The sequence below is a fragment of the Gymnoscopelus braueri genome (genome assembly GCF_963280865.1).
Source record: "Gymnoscopelus braueri genome assembly, chromosome: 9".
NCBI classification, from domain to species: domain Eukaryota; kingdom Metazoa; phylum Chordata; class Actinopteri; order Myctophiformes; family Myctophidae; genus Gymnoscopelus; species Gymnoscopelus braueri.
The window spans coordinates 31102704-31124023 of NC_137610.1; the positions used below are offsets into that span (position 1 = coordinate 31102704).

The 21320-nt window shown below is 40.4% G+C and overlaps 2 protein-coding genes across 2 annotated transcripts; both read right to left on the minus strand.

Annotated features, from left to right (window-relative positions):
- Window positions 1-9479: 9479 nt before the first annotated feature.
- On the minus strand, window positions 9480-11727 carry LOC308091857 (interferon-inducible GTPase 5-like). Its single transcript, XM_080437596.1, has 2 exons — window positions 11582-11727; window positions 9480-11137 (listed from the first exon to the last, which is right to left on the minus strand). Exon 2 carries the CDS (start codon window positions 11128-11130, stop codon window positions 9730-9732), a length of 1401 nt encoding a protein of 466 aa, XP_080293722.1. The 5' UTR covers window positions 11131-11137; window positions 11582-11727; the 3' UTR covers window positions 9480-9729.
- A 3185-nt stretch (window positions 11728-14912) lies between these two features.
- On the minus strand, window positions 14913-17789 carry LOC308092441 (trypsin-1-like; the record flags this gene model as incomplete). The annotated part of the gene is made up of 6 exons (XM_080438337.1): window positions 14913-15050; window positions 15698-15799; window positions 15904-16033; window positions 16352-16603; window positions 16905-17052; window positions 17750-17789. 6 exons carry the CDS (start codon window positions 17787-17789, stop codon window positions 15003-15005), a joined length of 720 nt encoding a protein of 239 aa, XP_080294463.1. The 3' UTR covers window positions 14913-15002.
- Window positions 17790-21320: the final 3531 nt, after the last annotated feature.

Below are 21320 nucleotides of genomic sequence, written 5' to 3' on the forward strand. Positions count from 1 at the left end.
AAAACTATGTTTTAAACATTCTAACTACACTAATCGTGTGTGGGCCAGGGGTCCCTGGCACACAATATTTTCAGATGGGGTCTGTGGACAAAAATATATTAATTTGGGGGGGTCCTTGACACTGGTTTAAACAACATTAGGAAGGAAGCCCAAATAAGCAAGATGATTTTAAACTCTCCCCTGTGAAAACAGAAGAGGTGTTTAAAAAATTGAGTGCTCTTCATCAACACAGAGCCACAGGCCTCGACAATATCCCCGCCAAATTTCCCTAACGATTTAAAAAAAGCAAGGGTGACCCCTCTGTACAAAAAAGGAAACAAATTAGACCCTGGCAACTACCGTCCTATTTCTATTCTTAGCTCCATCTCGAAAGTCATGGAAAAAATAGTCTATGAACAGTATCTTGGCGAGAAAAATCTAATCTACAAATTCCAATCTGGTTTCAGAACAAACCACTCAACTGACACATGCCTTCTCTATTTGAACGACTCTATCAAACAAGATGTCGACAAGGGCAAATATTGCGGCATGGTCATGCTGGACCTCCAGAAGGCCTTTGACACGGTTAATCACCCAATTATGATCAATAAGCTCAAAGCAATAGGTTTTGAAGATACGTCAGTGAACTGGATGAGATCCTACCTGGAAGGGAGGGAGCAAGTGGTGGAAGTAAACGGCACCCAGTCCCCCCCCCCTCCCTGTGACTTGTGGTGTTCCTCAAGGAAGTATATAGGACCTTTACTGTTCCTGATATATGTGAATGATATGTCATCAGCCTGCGACTGCAAACTGTTCCTGTTCGCAGATGACTCGGCCCTGCTAGTCTCGGACAGGGACAGGCTGCAGGTTGAGAAAACTCTCAGCTCTGAACTCAACAAGATCTGCATCTGGCTCTCTGACAACAAACTTTCATTACACCTGGGTAAAACTGAATCCATCCTCTTTGGGTCCAGTCCTAACCTTAGCAAGGCAGAGAGTTTCACGATCAAAGTGGGTGATGATGTCATCAAAAGAAAGGATGAAATTACCTACCTGGGCTCCATCTTGGAGGCAAACCTCTCTGGTAACAAAAACGCAGAAAAAGTGATCAAAAATGTCAACCAAACAACACGCTATTTGTGGAGGATTGATCGTCTAGTCAGTAAGAATACTCTGAAGATTCTTGCAGGGGCCCTCATTCAAGGTCATTATGATTATGCATGCACTTCATGGTATCACAACACCTCCAAGGCCTTAAAAACAAGGCTCCAAACATCCCAAAACAAACTTGTAAGGCTACTTCTTGGCCTCAATCACAAAACCCATCTAACCCCTGCTCATTTTGCTAGGATTGGATTACTTAGGGTTGAGGACAGAGTACAGCAACTTGCTATGGGCCTGGTCTTCAAGATACACCACAACATTGGGATCCCCCCGTATTTGTAAAAATACTTCCAAAATGTTAATGAAGTCCATGATCATAACACCAGAAGCAGCTCCACAAATCATGTTCAACCCAGATTTGGCTCAACTAAGGGAATGAACTCGTTCTCATGCTATTCATCAAAAATGTGGAATGATCTACCAAAAGGAGTAAAGGAGTGTAAAACCCTACTCACTTTCAAAACTGCCCTAAAGATACACCTTCAGGAGGCTGCAATTCGAAAATGGCCCCTGTCTAAGTCTTAACCTACCCCCCCTACCCCCCCCCCCCCTACCCCCCCCCCCCCCCTCTTTCATTCTCCTCTTTTGTATATATATTTTTTTTGGGCGGTGAAACCGCCCCTATAAGTGAGGTTTGGAAATTTGTACAATTATCCTGCGCTGTGATTGGCCAAAAATGTACCCGCCTAACCCTGCACCGTGATTGGCCAATCACAATCTATTCAGGACTGTGATTGGCCAGTGTCACATGACACATGTGCATAGCCCTATAAGAAACCATAACTTTAAAAAAAAACATAAATTTGTTTTTTTTAAGTTATGGTTTCGTCCATCATAAAGAGTGTTTCAATAAATGTATTTATCTTTTGTACATGATTGGTTGACTCCATTCAGTATTGTGATTAGCTAGCAAGACACATGCTGTGATTGGCTAGTGATACATATGACGAAACTAATCTAAAACCACTGTGATGTGACACTAGTATATTAGTTAGATACTGTCCATTTCGTGAGAACAGTAAAGAAGAACTCAAAGATCACTATGGCTAAATGTATTTATTTTTTGTACATGATTGGTTGACTCCATTCAGTATTGTGATTAGCTAGCAAGACACCGCCCACTTCACACAGGGTGTGATTTTTTCTCTCTTCATACCAGTAACCTGAAAGCTGATTGTATGACATTCTGTATAGTAGTGTGTATATCTGTCTGTCATCATGATTTGTGTGCATGGGGTTCTCATCTTAAACAAGCTGCGTGCTTAATGAGATTTCCAGTTTAGTAGACCTTGTATTGTGAATTTGTACTTCCATGTACTGTTATGTACTGTCATGTACTGTTCTCATGTCTTACTAAATAAAGTACATCAATCAATCAATCACACTTGAAAAACAAGCAACAAAAAAACGCAACCTGCAACCGCCAATATTTACAAGCGATTTTACAGAAAAACAAGCCCAAAGTTGCTTATAATAAGCAGACTTGGCAACACTGTTCAGTGGAGGGAAGGAGGTTACAGGATGTAACTTTGGGAGGAAAGGAGATAGAGGAGAGAAGAAGGCGAGAGGAGTGAGTAGGGATGCAACTATCGAACATCTTCTTAGTTATTATTCTATCAATTACTTTTTCTATTAATAAAATAATTGAGTGCTTTTTGTTTATTTTTTATGTCAACGAATCAACATGAAGAAATTAGATTTTTTTTTAAACCTTCGTCAAAGTTGTGTGTGTATTTTATAAATTGAACCAATGAAAAATGTGACTGAATAATAAATATTGGATCCATTGGAACATACAAAGGTTTCTGCCCGACAGCTACAATATATTAATAAAATATTGGGCACATATTTTTCCCATGTGATTCAGATATCCCAGCTTTTTTAGAAATATTGACTTTTTTATCCTGCACCTGAACCCGGTTGAGTTGGATGTCCACACCAGTAAGCTTCTTTCTTCATGAAGCTTGACATTTGCCACTATGTTGTCTAAGCACCATGGGAGGCTGAAGCCGTCCATATGGTGCTAGTCAGTGGACAACAGTGTCCACAGGACCGGCGAATCAAACACAACGTATACACAATGGCATGGAATCACCACGGTCCACTCACCCCCCCACACCCACACACACACACACACACACACACACACACACACACACACACACAAGTGTGCATACAAACTGACCGGACTATGAAATGGCTAGGTAACGTGACAGTGTATTTATGCACACACAGAGACAGATAGAGAGAGAGAGACGGACGGACGGACGGACGGACGGACGGATGGACTGATACATTATTGTGACATCCAAACAGGATGGTTTGTAATGCTCAGACAGATTACATGCTGATCATTCAGGTCAAATTGAAATGCCTCATTAATCCACTCTTCATCAGTTGAACTAACAATCAATACAAATTTGAGTTATATCAGGTCCACTTTTAGAGACACTTTTCCATACCCTAGAACAACAAAAACACTCTCTCTCTCGCACGCAGGCACACATACGCACGCACACACGCACGCACGCGCGCGCACGCACGCACAGACACACACACACACACACACACACACACACACACACACACACACACACACACACACACACACACACACACACACACACACACACACACACACACACACACACACACACACAGTGATCCACCTCTCTGAGAGGCCCCTTGACATCCCAGAGAAAAGACATTGTTATAAAATGAACTACCCTGAGTGAATGATCTCTCTCTCTCCCTCTCTCTCTCTGCAGACACACACACAAACACACACCCAAGTTCTCCTTACTTGCAGTTGCACATAGTACATGGACATGTCAAAAACACTCTCTCTCTCTCTCTCACACGCAGACAAGCAATAGACTAAAAATAAATAAATATATGAAATAAAGCGAGACCAGTAAGGGTCCATATCATTCATTTAGCTGGGGAGTGGGGATCCCCTGGAACCCCCTCAAGGACCCATGGAGGATCCCAGTGATATAGAGGCAAGACATAATAAACGCAACTTATAGACAGAGAAAGTGGCAGAGAGAGTGAAGTGAAGGACAGAGACACAGAGACACAGAGTGGAGAGAGAAAGGACAAAGGCTGTCTCATTAAGCGGTGATTTATCATGAGAGGAAAGACCCGTTTAACCCCTGACCTGCCGGCCCTACACACCCACGATCCCCCACCCCAAGGGCCAATTGTCAGCTTCCTAGGGGGTCTCTGAAATTCAGATAAATCTATGGCAATGCTTACACTGACTGACCATGAGTTCTGAGCATGTTTATTAAAACATAATAATTTGTGTTAAATAGCTCTATATTCATTCCCATATAGTAATATAATTGCTATGGAGTGGGGTTCTTTCTTCAGTAACAGGGGCCTGTATCACTACAGGATACAGGATGAACATGTGAAATTGTAAGTTGTAACACACACACACACACACACACACACACACACACACACACACACACACACACACACACACACACACACACACACACACACACACACACACACACACACACACACACACAGCTAGCATACTTATGTACAATCCATACCACAGGCTTTGTTATTAATATCAAGCATCTCAATAGCGCATAGTGCATCATTCTGCACATCCATCTCAATCACCTGTTTGTGGGTCTTCAGGTGGCTGTAGAGGCCAAACGTCTCTATTTGGAGGTCTTTTTCTAGGTGTGCTGTGCCTTCATGGACCATGGCCTCCTCCCAGTTGTTGAGGAGGTGTAGTGGGGTTTTATGATTTTTCATCACTTTGACCGCTTTACAGAAATCAACATGGTTGTTATTTTTTAGCTTCCTGGCAAGCGAATCAGTTCTAACTAGAAAAAGTGCTCCTCGGAGCACAAGTCTCCGCCAGGTCAGAATCGGTCTGTTATAGCGCCACCATGAGGCTGATTTGAAAGTTTTCAAGTGGGATTTCTTCCTGGGCCAAGTGGTAATCTACGTAGAAAGTTTCACGGAAATCCCATGCTGTGTTCATGATTTGAGGCATTTTGTTGAAAGTCAACCAATCCTGCAAACTTTGGAAGCCAATCTTAGCCAATAAGGATGGAATATGGAAAATCGGACAGATTCGTGTTGATCACATGACTATGGAGATACTGTGTACCGATTTGCGTGTTTTTTGGACAAAATCTGTTGGAGTAATATCCAAAAATGTGTTTAGCAAAAGTCGGCCTCATGGTGGCGCTATGACAGGCTGATCTGAAAAATGTGGGGCAGAGGTTCTGTTGTGGCATCCAGGGAGTGTGTGTGCACAGTTTCACAGCGACCGGGCCAATGGTGGCGGAGATTAGCTGCTAGCAGACAGAAGGACGGACGGACGGACGGACGGACGGAAGGACGGACGGACGGACGGACAGTGGGCAAAACATACTCTCTCGCCATGCCTTTCGGTCTGGCGGAGACAATAATGTTCAATTTTTTTCTTAAATACCGGTGAGTATATACTGTCTTCCTGTTTGTGTTTCTGGAGCAAAGAGAAAAGGAGCAGACCACAAGTCTGACAAGTTTTGTTGTCAATCTCTAGGTTGGGCCAACCTATTCCTGTAAGACAGAGCATGGCACATTCCAGTCAGAAGCCAGAGGACGTGTGTGTGCGGGTGTATGGAAGGGAAGTAATTATAAAATGTTTGAGTTTTTGTTGTGTTGAGTGTGAATGGGCATGTATGCACAGGTTTAATTATAGGCTAGTATATATTTGATGTTCAATGTCAAGGGTCTTTGTTTCTTTATGGCTGTTTTTCTAATTATTTTATTTTCTAATTCATGTATTTATTTACTGTTTACTTATTCTTATTTTTATTCTTATTTTTATTTTTATTTTTGATTAGAGGAATGCAAATTTAAAAAACACATAACGAAATCAAGGGAGGGGAGAGAGAAAGAGGGGGAAGAAAAAGTAGGGCAATAACGTGACTGAAGGGGTTTTAAGGGTACTTCAGGTTTTGTTATTTATAAATCCCATGTCATTGTTATTTTTTCCATTTGTGTTATTGTTTGAAGGATGGGCTTGAATAACTTAGTGTCAGGTTTTTGATATTCATATTGGCACTAGTAATACCACTCGGTGGTTGCTGTGCGTGCTGCACTGTTTAATAGAAGTTTTTTATTATTTATTGTATAATTATTTGATGGAGATGTGGATAATTTTGTCCTCACTCCGGCATGTTGGTCTTAGTAGCGGAGGGTGGGGTGGGTGTGGGAGGGCCCGGGTTCCAGCAGCCGTTAGGTAGAGGATCACGGACCAAGCTGAGGGTAGGGTAAGCGTCTGTTTTTTCAGATGTTTTTATGTTTGTGTTTTATATGTTTTTCATTATAATTGTATGTTTCTGTTTTGTGTGCACAGAGTAGGTAAGCTGCAGTTCGGCCTTAGGGTTATCCAGCAGACACCATTTCAGGTAGTAACATAGGGTTGAAGCTTATGAGCTGGAACGTCAGAGGTCTCAATAATGTGGTTAAGAGGAAGAAGGTTTTAACCTTCAACAAATCAAAAATAATTGACATCGTGTTTATGCAGGAAACCCACTTATTAATACAGGAAGCGCCGAATGTTGATGACCCCTAATTTTTTGGTGTCCTTGAGCGGATGCTGAGTGAAATGAGGGATCATCCCATTTATTTGGGTTCTGATTAGGTCATGGATGGTGTCCTGGACCGTAGTTCTAGACTGGCCCGCCCATCCAGGGCTCAGGGTGCATTAAAAGACATGACAAGGGACCTGGGTCTGATAGATATTTGGTGTATACAGAACCCTACCACTAGGGACTACACTTTCTTTAGTTCTCCCCACGTTTCATTTAGCAGAATCGACTATTTCCTAGTTTCACAGTCATTAATGTCCTCGGTTCTCTCAACTGAAATTGGTAATAGAATAATTTCAGATCATAGCCCAATTTATTTTGCAATGTATTTGTATATTGAAACAGCCCCATCGGTAGGGATAGGCTGGGAAGCGCTAAAGGCCTTTTTGAGGGGTCACATAATTCAACATGCGTCGTTTAAAAAGAAACGACTTGCGGCTAAGCTACAGGAGTTAGAAAATAAAATTGGTATTGCGGAAGAGAAACTCAAAAGTAATATGTCCTCTGACAATTTGATGATTCTGACCAAGCTAAAATATGATTTTGATTTAATTATGACCCTGAGGGCAGAATTTTCTCTCTTCCGGGCAAGACAGAAATATTTCGAGGAAGGGGACAAGGCCGGGAGATTACTCGCTAGATAAATACAACAAAGGGAGGCAATGAGTGCAATCCCTGTCATCAGGGGTGGTGATGGGCATCTCGTGGCTGATCCCAAGGGGATAAATTCGGTATTTCGGGATTTCTATAATCATCTTTATACTTCCGAATCGGAAATCGGCGAGGGGGAAGTTAATTCTTTTCTGGCCGCCCTTGACTTGTCGAGGCTGTCTGATGACCAGGTCATCATTGTGTCTGTCTGTCTGTGTGTTTCTATGTGCAGGGCGTTGCTGAAAATGAGCACTTGTGCTCAGCTACTACCCTGGGTAAATAAAGAACAAAAAAAAGATGGGAGAGATAATGGAAGTTATTAGACTTCTGCCCACCAGTAAAGCTCCGGGGCTGGACGGTTTCACCTCAGAATTTTATAAGGCATACGCAGAGGAGCTAGCACCACTACTCTTAAGAACATATAATGAGGCTTTGGAAAAGGGCTATCTCCCTCCCTCCTTAACTCTTTGACTGCCGTCGACGCGTTATCGAGTCAATTGCTATTTATTTTTTTGTCAATTTTTCCGAGGAGACGCGTGTTTCCAACGGCCTGTAGCGAAGGGGACACTAGCTCCGGGTGCAATGTTTTGCATCCGGAGCAATAGTCAGAGACTCCTGCTCCGGAAACACACAGTGAATCGATCGATAAATATGGATCTAAACTTTTATGACAACTTTAAAACTACTAAAAACACGAAAATCGCTTGGCACTGGGTGAGTACTGTACATTATGAAAATACTCTGGCAGTCAAATTAAATACCACTCATTTTCAACTCTGAACTATGTCTTTAATACACCTTAGAGCTGTTGTGTGGAAATAAGAAAAAAGTCCCCCCCCCCCTTCTATGTTGCCTATAGAACTGGATAATTGATTGAGGTCATGTGATCAGTGACATATGCAGGGTGTACTTTTGGCTCCGCCCCCTCAGCCCAGAATACAGGAAGGCTGATCAAATTGTATTGGAATTTTATTGGAATGATTATTCATCACTTTGACCGCTTTACAGAAGTCAACATGGTTGTTATTTTGTAGCTTCCTGGCAAGTGAATCAGCTCTAATAGTGTGAAAACAAATCTTGATATACCGGAGAGTATATTAGTGTAATTCTGTTTGTGAAAGAGAGCAGACAAAAGAAAGAGAGCAGACACATGTGGTCTGACAGGTTTTGTTGCCAACCTCAAGGGCCAACCTTTTCCTGTAAGACAGAGCATGGCACATTCCAGTCAGAGGCCTCTTCAGTAACTATAAAACAGGTTACCAGGCATTATTCCCATAAACAGGTTTATGGGAATAATCCCTCAGTTGGTATCCCCGAGGGTGGCTTTATACACTGATTATCAATGTCTGTTTATTGATTGATACTACATGAATCAATCATGTTAGTACGTTATTACGTCATTTACACATTTATTCACACAACTGTGTGTGCAGACTCACAGCAAACAGAAACAGTCCGCATGCGCTCGCAAAATACATATTTGTGTTTTTTTATTTACCGCAGAAGCAGTCTGACAAACAGAAGTGTTTCAGCTCCTCGGGCCTTCGTCAGCATTTGCCCCACCTGGGCAGATATGACCTATGTTGTTTGCAGTATAGTTACAGTACATGCCAATCACAATACAATACAGTGTGAGAATACAAAATTGGATATAAACATTAAGTAGGGTAATACACAATAGAATAAAAAGAATAGGAATTCTCACAAATTACAAACCCACAAGAGTATACAGTCAATTATTACACTATAAAATGCAATTCATCACTAATTCTTCATTTAGTCCTTCTCTCCTCATGAGTAAACAGTCTCTGTCAACTCCTCTTTTCAAAGGATTCACCTATTCAATGCCCTGGAATCTCAACCTACAGACCTCATGTTCGCTGTAGTATTAAAGTGCCTAGCTACCAGGAATTATTCATCATGATTTCTGATGTTACTTTTATGTTCACAGATTCAGGTCTTTAGTTCTCTTTTTCATTCATTTATTCATTTGTATTTATATTTTAATTTAGCAGGGACAATACAAAAAATATCAAGTTAAAAACATGAGACCATTATATTGCATTTAGGGTTTCTAGCCAAGGATCATTTACGACCCTTGTCCCTCGTTAGGACTTTCTACACCAGATGCTTATATATTAAAAAACTCTAAAATAAAACTCACGACTCACTGATTAAGACAAACACATCATTAATAAGAATAAACAACAACAAACAAACAATGACATTTTCAATGACATTTCCCAACATAACAAGGAAAGGCACACTACATATTTTCATATAAGTAATCCTCCTGCACCTCACAGACAGACTGACCCACCTAGAGTTCTCCCTGTACTCCCAATGGTGAGTCCACCCCTGGCATGTTTTCTCCCTGTACTCCCAATGATGAGTCCACCCCTGGCATGTTTTCTCCCTGTACTCCCAATGATGAGTCCACCCCTGGCATGTTTTCTCCCTGTACTCCCAATGATGAGTCCATCCCTGGCATGTTTTCTCCCTGTACTCCCAATGGTGAGTCCACCCTTGGCATGTTTTCCAGCATCACTATGCTAAGCACAGCTTTGGCATCCTCTGCCATCTCCTTTATCCCCTCACGGAGTAGATGAAGCGTTGTGGAATAGGCAACCCCCATTGCTCCAGCACTACCAAGGGCAGGAATAGCGCTCAGAAAAACCTCAACAGTCTTTGCTGCCACCATGGCTTTTGTACGCATCATTTTGGCCACCACTTTCTCATCGACCCCCTCAGTGAAACGAGACTTCATCACTGACCTGAGATCCTCTTCTGGCTTGTTGACCCTCTCGGAGAGTCTCCTGAGAGATCTCTCGTCTAGCCCAAAGGAAATGAGGGCCTTTTGCAGAAACTCTTGCATGATCCCAATCTCGCATCCTACAGACAAGCCTGGAATGGGAATTGCAGCAGTGGCACAGGCAGCAACGGCAGCAGATTCAGCACTTTTGTTAAGGTCTTCCATTTTCTTTGTTATCATGGTCAAGGAGCAGACAGGAAGAGAGCGAATCAGAGCTGACCGCTTGTGCTCTGGCAGGTTTGTCTCCAAAGACTCAATCAGGTTTTGCAAATCATACTTCCCCAGGTCAAAGTTGGAGATGAGGAAGACTTTGGGGTTCCCAATAGTCTTCAGGTTTTCTTCACAACACTGTCTGATCTTGGAGAGAACCATATCCTCAGTGACGTTTTTTTTACAGGTTTCGGCATGGACATCCTGGTCAATCTTTGATCGAACAAAGTAAAACATTTTCTTCATCTTCTTGATCTCTTTGGCCAGCAAGATGTCATTCTCCTTGAACCTAACAGAGCAAATTATGAAGAAGAAGTCAAAGGTGTCAAACTGGACCTCTTTGAGATAGTTCTTAGCTTTGAAGTTGGGTTTACCAATTCCCGGCAAGTCCCAGATGTAAACGTTAGGCATGGTGGGGTGATTGTATCGAATGGCTTTCATAGTGGTCTCAGTCACTCCGGTCTCTGCTGACCCTTCATCTCCGTCTCTGAGACCTCGTATGGCGTTGACAAAGGTGGACTTTCCCACGCCGCTCTCTCCAGTCACAGCAATGCTCAGAGTCACATTCTCCCACTCGTTGTGGGTCTTCTTTGATTTGGAAGATGGGTCAGTTTGGTACAATTTCATGTAGTCCTCCAATTCACTGAGGATCTCAGGACTGAGTATCTCAGGATTTTCACAAGTAGTCTCTTCTGACATGATGAATCTGATAAAACAAACATTATAGAAAGTCTTTATGTCTCTAAGTATTACTTCACTGAATTCATGGCATCAAACTCAAGGTAAAGTTAATAGTGCTCATGCAACTCAAGGTTTCAATCTACTGTGTAAACAACATACCGTACTGTACAATAATACAGTACGTGCTCGCATGCAAAAAATACTGACATTAGCCATGAAATTCTGTGATTTCTGTACTGCTCAATCCACAAAATGTTGTAATTCTTCAGTCATTTATTCAAATAAAATGTAAATTTAAAATGTAAATTACTCTTGCATGAATAGGTTTCTCAGACAGTAAATACATTTTGCTTTCAGTATTATCACATCACACCACAGTCAAAAACGTCTGCAACAATGCATGGGAACTTTGAATTGTGAATTAAATCCTATTCCCAGGGTGTAGAGTGAAAAAGATTTGTTTACTTACCATAAATCTTATGTCAGGGTAGAATAAATTTGAGGTAGCAAGTATCAAAAATGCCTGAAAAAAAAGATTTCAAAGTGATACAAGATCTTTATTCTTTACACCTCATATACTTTACACGGCATGTAATGCTGTGAAAGAGGTTAGTCTGGCTCTCTCCCTAGTGTGTGGAATAAACAGCATTGAGCATAACAACACATAGCTGTCATAGCTGCATGACATACTGTAAGTAACTGCCAGACTTTCGGGTTTTTTTGCACTCGAATTTCCTGCTTGTTAAGTATTCCGATAGTAGCTACAGTAGGTACGGTATGTTATTTAGATAGATGGTACAGTAGGTATGTCGTTTACTTGTTATCCTTGTTCATTTGTAGCATACGTATACTTTTATTGCTCTAACAACTAATTCGCCACCATGATGTTTAATTAAAAATAACTAAATTAGAACTATGTGTTCACCACTTATTCCGACGTTGCACTTTATAAGTTGCTGTTTCTAAGTGTCTGCTAAATTGAGATCGCTTCAGTCAAATTAATTTCACTCTGACTGGGGTTATTCATTAAAATAATGTAATTATTTTCTCATTTATATCCATTTTTGTTTACTTATCTAAAATATTTTGGTTGAACAAACATTCAACCTTCATTACTACACATGGTATTATCAAATATATTTAACAATGTTGTATAGTCAAGTACTGACAACTCTGCATGCCCCAGTATGTGGATAACATTCACATTAATGTGTATTGAAAATTAAAGGGGTTCTAGGCAACTTCAGAGATCAAAAAAAGAAAAAAACTGTTGTCAAACAGAGCTGGGCTGGATTAGTACCGTTGACTGACAACCCCTTCAGCCAATCAGCAGTTTGTTCCCCTTCAGCCAATCAGCAGCTCATTTTCTAACCTGTCTCCACCAGATGTGCCGCAAGCTTCTTCCATCTGGCAGAGTCAGGTTACTCATTTTCCCCACCACCAGCAATATGACGCAAGGGGACTTTTGAAGGGGCTATGCCGAAAATAGGTTGCTTTATTTGGATACATACGTGTCACTGCCCGCCCCTGCCGGTTCTCTGAATTTTTATTTTTAAATAGGCTCTGTCATGATAAATTGACCACATATATGAAGTTAAACAACTAAATTCTATCCAAACGATATCTTAAAAGTAAATTCCGTGCCTCAAAAAAGAAGTTTGAGAGCGTTTTAAAGTTTTAAAACCAAAACCAAAAACAGCGCACAGAAGAAATAGCGGCTCGTTCCATTTTTGGCGGCTGCACTCGGTTCCATTCGGTTTCACTCAAACTCGCCACCTGATTGGCAACCTTCGCTGTCAATCACAGAACATTGAGCGAGGACGTTGATAGGGGACAGTTCACACGGACGCGCACGGACGCACATGCACTTCATTTCATTTACGTCCCGGCAGGGCCGGATACAGGAATTTTTATTTGGGGGGGCAATAGGAAATACTGAGGGGGCGTGGATTTTTTTTTCTTCTGTTTTTTCCGCCTACTTTGCTTCTTTTGGGCTTGTTTTCCTAGGCTTCTTTCTCTCGCAATATCTGGCAACACTGTCCAAAGGATATAGAGCACCGAAGTCTGACGTAATTTACGCATCCTACCTGGGTCGCGGTTTTCTTAAATTCCCCCATTCTGAATTCCCATAGACGTGTTTAATATCGCGTCAAATAAGAACTGTGTTCCAAAAATAAACAAATGATCCCGGCGGTTTTACTCTTATGGATATGAAGCATCAACTGACGGTGAGAAAACGCTAATGTTACTTCCGCCGAATTAGTTACATTTTCACCAGAAACAGACTGTATCAAATATAAGTGACTGACTATCATAAACGATACAGAGCCACCTCCCTGACAATATTGCAGAGACAGTTTGTTTATTTTTGTACCACAATTTTTATATGAGGACTTCTGTACTCTATAGGAATGTCACGGTCCGCTCCTCGGGCCGTGGACTTTGACTTTATTATTTAGACCTTGAATGCCCTTATATGGTCATGGACACTTTGGGCCGGGTAGGCCGACTTATTATTTATACCTTGAAGATGCCCTTATATGGTTATGGACACTTTAGGCTGGTTAGGCCTAAAGTGCATTTTGTATGTTCTGCATACTGCGTGTTCCAATTGTATAATTCTATCTGTCATTCTGTTGCTGCCTTTTGCATTGGTGTTCTGTGCTTTTGCTTTGTAGTATTGTTTCCTGTCTGCCTTGTTTACTGTTTCCTGTCTTGTCTCTCTTACCCTTGATTAGTTATGTTCTCCACCTGTGTCCTGTTGTGCCCCAGCCAATCACAGTGTTGATTGTAGTTTGTGTTCACCTGCGTCCTGTTAATCCCCTGTCTATTTAAACCCTGTGTTTGCAATGGGTCCTTGTTGGTCCGTAGACCATTGTCAAGTGAGTTCTGTGTTTGGCAGCTAGCCATTTTGAAGTTGAACTTACCTGTCTTGTTTAATCTGCCTGTTCGGCTCAATAAATACGTTAAGTTTATCCTGCATTCCGACTCGTCTGCTTTTGGGTCCTTCCCTTCACTCAATCCTGACAAGGAATATACTGTATGATCATTCAAATCCATTTGGGCACTATATTATTCAACATGGCTATACTCCATTTAGCCTAATGTGTGCTAAAAAGCTACCCTCAATATGATATCAACTGTGTGCACAGCCTTTTATAGAAATTCAGCTCTTAGAGGGTTGAGATTTATAACAAAATGACTAGGCAACTAATGTAGAAACCAGGAGAAGAAGAGTTCAGGTCTTTGTCTGTGATGTGTGTCACATATGTTGCATTTCTTAAGTATTACTGTACAAGCAATATTCATGATTGGTAACAGAAAATAATTAATCTCAATCTTTTAAAGAATTATACAAATAAGTATTTTGTTATGTGGTTTTCTCAGTAAACCATTAAATGTTGACTTTAAATCATTATCTTTTAACACTGGTTAAGGACCACAAATGTATATGTATTAGATCTTGGACCCCCATTTGAAAGAATTTTATGTCAGGGACGCGGACCCCCATAAGAGAAGATTATTGCTGTTAGATTAGATTTAATACAGAATTCTGTAGTGATAACAGTTTAGAGACTGAAACCAATTATCATTGTTAAGCAGAAATTAAACATTATTAATACATTATTACACATTTTGCTGGGGACCCCTGGATGCCTCTCATGGACCCCACTATGTGAACCATTGTTTTAGAATATTACAAAAAAGTACACATTAATTTAAAACATCCCAGACCAAATCTGAATCATTATTTAAACGAAGAAAAATAAAATAGACTTCACAGATAAAGTTCAAATTATTTATTTTCCAGTATAAAGGATGGAACATGCACATCACATGATGATAAAGTGCATTAATTGGACTGGAGAATGATCAATGATCGGGATCACTTAGTAGGTGGCCATGGTTTGCTCCAGCCAGTCGTTGAACAGGCACACCTGAAAATGGAGACAGAAAGATTTAGCACAATAATACTGAGATTGTCTTACATATTTATAGGGTAGGCTATAGTGTTTATGAGTATATTGCACTGTTATGGCTCAAGGTTCCAGGGTTTTATTTTCACATGCATTACAGCTGTTGCAATGTTGGTGGTAGGCAGTGAAAGCCTTGTATTTATAGCTTCCTGAACATTGTGGATGGATGAAATAATAGTCTGTCAGCCGTTGCTGAGTGGTTAGAGAGGTCGCCTGGGAAACACAAGGTCTGGTACCGGCCTGAACATCTAGTAGCTATATTTGCTGTTTTACATTTATCGTTACAGGTTTTTGTAAAGGACAGGGTAATGTAGTCTGTATTGTTGACATTATAAGATTTATGAATTGAATCAAGCGTGGAAAAATACTTTTCGCACTTGGTGTCCCATAAGGTCAGGCCAAGAGTTTCGATTTCACAGTTATTTTGGTGGCCAAAAAGATAGACCTCAAATATGTATTTTTTCCGATTCGCTATAGCAGCTGCTGCTGTCCTTGCTTTTATGAATGACATGTCTGACTTTGACTTGTATGTATAAAGACGAACACAGAAAAACCCAAACTCATAAATGCATACAACTCATAAATAAGATCTTTGAGGCATCCTGTACCTTGGCGTAGACACCAGGGTGGTCCCTCTCAGCACAACCGTATCCCCAGGACACAACTCCCTGCAGCTCACCGTTACACACAACGGGGCCACCAGAGTCACCCTGAGAGGAGACACGTGAAAATTAGCCACAGTGGGACGATGATTAGATATCTAAATGATGAACAATGATGACAGAGGTACCTTATTATTATGTTAATTACATACCTGGCAAGAGTCCTTGCCTCCCTCCAGGTAACCAGCGCAGAACATGGCGTCGGTGATCATGCCAGGGTAGGCGTTGTCACAGTCCTCATGAGAGAGGATGGGAAGGTCCAGGCACTGCAGCTTGTCACCGCTAACGGCTGCGAGTCAAACAAAACGGGTAAAGATGCAACATTTCACTATAATTGTTAATTGTGGTACTTACCACTAATCATGATGATAGGTTAATTAATTAATCAATGTGGAAGCATGTTTATTATGCATTATAGTCAGGTGTTTGTTTGTTTTCTTGTTATGTGTCTATTATTGATGTACTTGTCTGTTATGTCTGATAAAATCAATACAAATGTGTATATACATATATGTTTTTCAATCTTATTCAAAAAATCCTGAACCATTTTCTGGAAATTATATATATTTTTTAGATTTGCCTCCCAGATGGATGATTTACTCACAGCTCATGGTGTTGCCCCAGCCGGAGACTAAGCACATGGTGCCAGCGGCAGCGCAGGAAGTGGGCAGAGCCACAGCCTGCACGAACTCGTTGAGGGTGGCGGGCGTGCTCAGCTTGATCAGCATGATGTCATTGTTGATGTTGTAGGAGCTGTATTTGGGGTGACGGATGACACGAGAGGAGGAGATGAACTGCTCGGTATCCTCGTTGACCCTGATGTGGTGCTCGCCAAGACGAACCTGAACGCGGCTGGAAAAGAAAGATGGGTATGGGTTAAATTAACTTGGAGATACAGGAGAGAAGGCTCTTGTGGAACTTGATCTTAACTTGATTCTCACAGTGGCTCCCATAAATGTCCCTAACAAGGTAAAATAAGAAAAATACAGGTAGAGGGAAGGGTCTCTGTAGCTATAAACACCAGCACACACTTCGAGTGGGTCATGAGTGATGATTGAGAGAGATTATTTTTTAATGAGTCTATTCATAGTTTTTTTTTTTTATCTTACACATATCTTTAATACTGTCAAAAATGTTTTAAGGGTTGTCTTACGACTTGTAGCAGTGAGCAGCAGACACAACCCAGTTCTCGTTGACCAGGGAGCCACCACAGAAGTGGTAGCCAGAGTTCAGAGACACCGTATGGGGCTGGGAGTGTGCCTCACACTCATATCCTCCAACGATCTTGTCCTCCTCCGCAACTACAAACACACACAGGGAATCAGTTTAAATAAGATTGAACACTTTCAAGTTTTGCATGAACAAAAAGCATAGGTATTTAGTTGAATTAGCTTTCAATGCTATATATCCTTCCCTCAATCTTCCCATTGAAGTGGAAGTTTAGGTTTTCATTTGAATTGTTTGTCTGGCCAAAAGTAAAATAAGTGTTGCACCACAATTTAAGTATTTCAGCCAATTGGGTAAACTCTGACCACTAAGAAAAAAACTATGCACATGCATAACGGAACAGTATACTCAGCGAGGTTATTATAGTTTTGAATTTTTATCGTTACTTCATTTTGACTTAATGTTTTACTTTTCAGTTAGTTTTAATAATATTTGTGATATGGGCTAGTCAGGGGCAAGATTCAAAAAACCCAGAAATTTTTTGAAAATCTCCAGACTCACAACACGGTTCATCGTGACACATTGTGAGCTTGTAGATCAGCTATTTTCCCTATTTTTAAAGAAAAATACTGGATAATTACAAAAACCAAAACGAACGATATATGATTTTAGTTGTATTAGTTGGTTTTGTAAACACACAATGCCGTTTCAGTTTTGTTTTTGTAAAGCCTTGTTTTAGTTTTTATTTCAGTTAACTAATATGTTTTAGTTTTGTTTTCAATTCAAAGTTATTTCAATAGTTTTAGTTAACTACATAACTCTCATACTCACAAGCGGCTCCGATGAGCAGAATGAAGACCAGAGAAATCATAGTTGCTGTGTGATCCTGTCGATGAGAGGACTTCACCTGGACCCCTGGTTTATATACACAGTCAGGTGAGCTGCCCTGTTCTCCAGCTGTCCTCATAGACCATATTCACACGTTGTTGATGAAATGCCACCCGTTGCCACCCCGTTTTTTCAATGCAAAGGTTTCAAAGGTCAGATGTACTTGACCAAGCAGCATCAGCCCCACTGTCAAATGCTTTAAAAAAAGCAATTTTAGCAAGCGACAATTTCCAGTCCAACTAGAGCCTAAAAACAGGCCAAAATGTATATTGCCATAAAACCAATTAACCACATGACTTATGCAATCTGCACCTACAGGACACAAGTAAAGTAGAGCAACTTGGAATCCTCAGAAAACAATTCCATTGATAACAGCAATAACAATAAGGACAATATGCAAATAAACACCAACAAACACCTACAATCCAGTTCAGTAAATGTGACTTAATTAATAAATAGCATTAGGTGCTAAACAAGGAACTTATGTCTCTCTCTTTCTCGCTCTCATTTACACACACATGCACGCACACGCACGCATGCACGCACACTTTTACAGCTCTTCAGCCATTGGAGAACAACACCACAGTTTTCTTCTACGATCGGATGTAAAACTTAATGCTTTTGTGGGCCACAAATGTAAATAATAATATTTACATATTTCATAATCTACCTTGTTGAAATGTGTTGAACGTAGATTGTGTGTGTGTGTGTGTGTGTGTGTGTGTGTGTGTGTGTGTGTGTGTGTGTGTGTGTGTGTGTGTGTGTGTGTGTGTGTGTGTGTGTGTGTGTGTGCGTGTGGTGTGTGTGGACCTTACATGACTCAAGTTAAAATAGTCGGCTTATCTAGTTTTAGGGGATAGTGCTGGAAAAATAAACTGTATTTTTAATGAAATCTTATATAATCTTATCTTCCTCTGGTGTCAGGCAGAACAGGTTCTTTGGACATTCAGGGACACCTATTTAGATTAGAACTATGTGAAATCTCTGAAAAACAGGTGGCTAGTTCTCATACAGTACAGCATGGAAAAATTAGTGAAGCTGAAGTTCAGTATACAGTAGAATTTAAACACTAGTACATACTGTATTAGATATAGACTTCATTTTATACAGTCTTAACAACACTGGATAACATTGTTCAAATATCACATACCACAAACATTTTAAACGGAACAATATATGTACTGTAGGTATTGTAAACTGCAACAAATAGTAATCTCGCACACTGTGTTACTGTTATTTTTGTTCTAACATGTAAATTGGGGAATGTAAACATATAGTAAAATTCCATCTGTAAGGACCCCAGGCCAAGGGCCAGTCGAGGTGTACGTTTAACACATTATTCACATTGGTTAGGTAGTTGTCCACTTCTGTCACTTAACCACTTAAATCATATACTTCATTGACCGGGGTTCCCTCTGCTTTTTTCCCATCTACAACAAATCTCTAGATCAAGTACAAGCTCTAGATCTACAAGAGCATGTAGATCGGCTATTTTTACAAAATTACATTTTCAATCTGCAATACATTTCTACCACATTTCTTTACCATCTCTTTTACATTTTCATTCTCATATGTGGCTGGACTCCATCCATAATGGAGAATGGTGATCAATATCTGCTTGGCATTGATGGTCTAAAACTGAATGTGAGAAAAAACTTTCTTTTTTTGTTCAGACAGAAGTGTCTCTTGATATGTGCACAATTGAATGATAAACTTCTCAATGAAACTACCGTAGTATTACATAGACCTACTGGATCTGATGTATCCACCATGGGTGCTGGGTCGACGACAATAGCCGATGTAAGCCATGGGTGCTGGATCTATATAGCTATTGCCCAGAAACCTGGCGATAACAGGTAAGTCATTGTTGGCACCTCTCATCTCAAATGTCTTATTTATTCAAGATCATGATACTTAAGGCTTCAAATTACTTATGGTGTCTTTCCTTAAATGACCAGTGCATTAGGCCTACATGATATTTTTCACCCCAAGTGAAATATGTCTGAAAGTAATGTATATAATTTTATACATTCACTTAAACATGATTAGCCTACTAACTAACTAGTTAATTTCATTATTAGCACAGCGAACCTGCAACTTCCAGTCATAAGCTGCTATAGTTAGCTGTCAGTGCTAGCTAGCTAAATAAGTAGGCTAAGCCACTAGCAATCTATAAAGGATTAGACTGTTATGTTGAATTAAAAGGCCTACAGGTAAAAAAAACAACATCAATGCATGAACTTCATATAGGCCTACATTTCAACTTGTAAACATATCTTGAATGTGCAAAGCCTCTTCTTACTCTCATATTGTAGCTACTGATTAGGCTACAGTAGGTTACATAGCCTTTGATAAACACTTTGAGCTCAGGTGCCTACTGAATTGAAAAGTTGGAAGTCAGCTAGCCAAATTCCATATCTCAGTAATGTATTAAAATATAAACAGTTTACACATATATATATATGTTTTTGTTTTAAGCTCAGAACAAGATGTCCGTGTCCCACCTGCCCCTACCCACTGTCCCAACTGTCAACTGCAGAACTTTGGGGAAATGCACTCCTTGTGGCTACATTTAACAGCTTGACAAATTGTTAGCAGAGGCCTGTATCTGTTCAGGGATCATATAATCGTCATTATTGTTCAAGTAGTCTGTAAGTAATGGAAGGTTATTTTGTGTCGATACAAAAGTGTCCCAAGCGTACCCACTCCCCCGTACTTGCTTTTGCTCCATTTCCAAGTACTGGCATAATCTTTTGTAATAACACTTAAAGTCTCTCTGTAGTCTATGAATGCTGGAATTATGTTTATCTTTTCAAATGCTCTGAGATGTATAATTATTCACTCCAACAGACCCAAAACAATACAAGTCCGCTTCAAATCAAAGCCTCATAATGATGCCATTCATTTGAGGCTGAATTTAAACCATTCCCAATCCTAGTGGAAGCTTTCGGCACATTTGATTTAGAGATTAGAGAAAGCAGGGAATTGGAGAAAAGAAAATTAGAAAAGCGGCTTTGCTGGGTGTTTATACATTTCAATTAATACGTCCATTGATAGAGGCCAGGCTGTGTGGTCAGGTTGGAGGGCTGGGTCCTCAAGTGCTACTTCAAATTCACACACAAATGTTTAGAAGGATTGGAGCTCCGATATGGGGTTCCTTTTTAGCATCTCAGAGCCTGAGATCAGTGGAGGTTCAGAAACAGGTTTTCCATGAACCCATGCACATTTTTAAAACGTTTTTCTCTTGGTACAAACCCACATATGCTCTTTTGTAGATGGTAAATGGTGCATTTTATATAGCCTTTATCCAAAGCGCTTTACAATGATTAGATGGTATATTATGCTAAACTGCCAGGTTGTGTTCTGCTTATGTTAAAGGGATAGCTCACCCCAAAAATTTCTTTTTTTCTATCTATTATTCACCCCATGGAGACTTGAATTCATGGATATTTCTTAGTTTTCATCGTATTCCTAAGCCAATTTTTTGATGACCAGCGGACCGGTATAGGCAGCG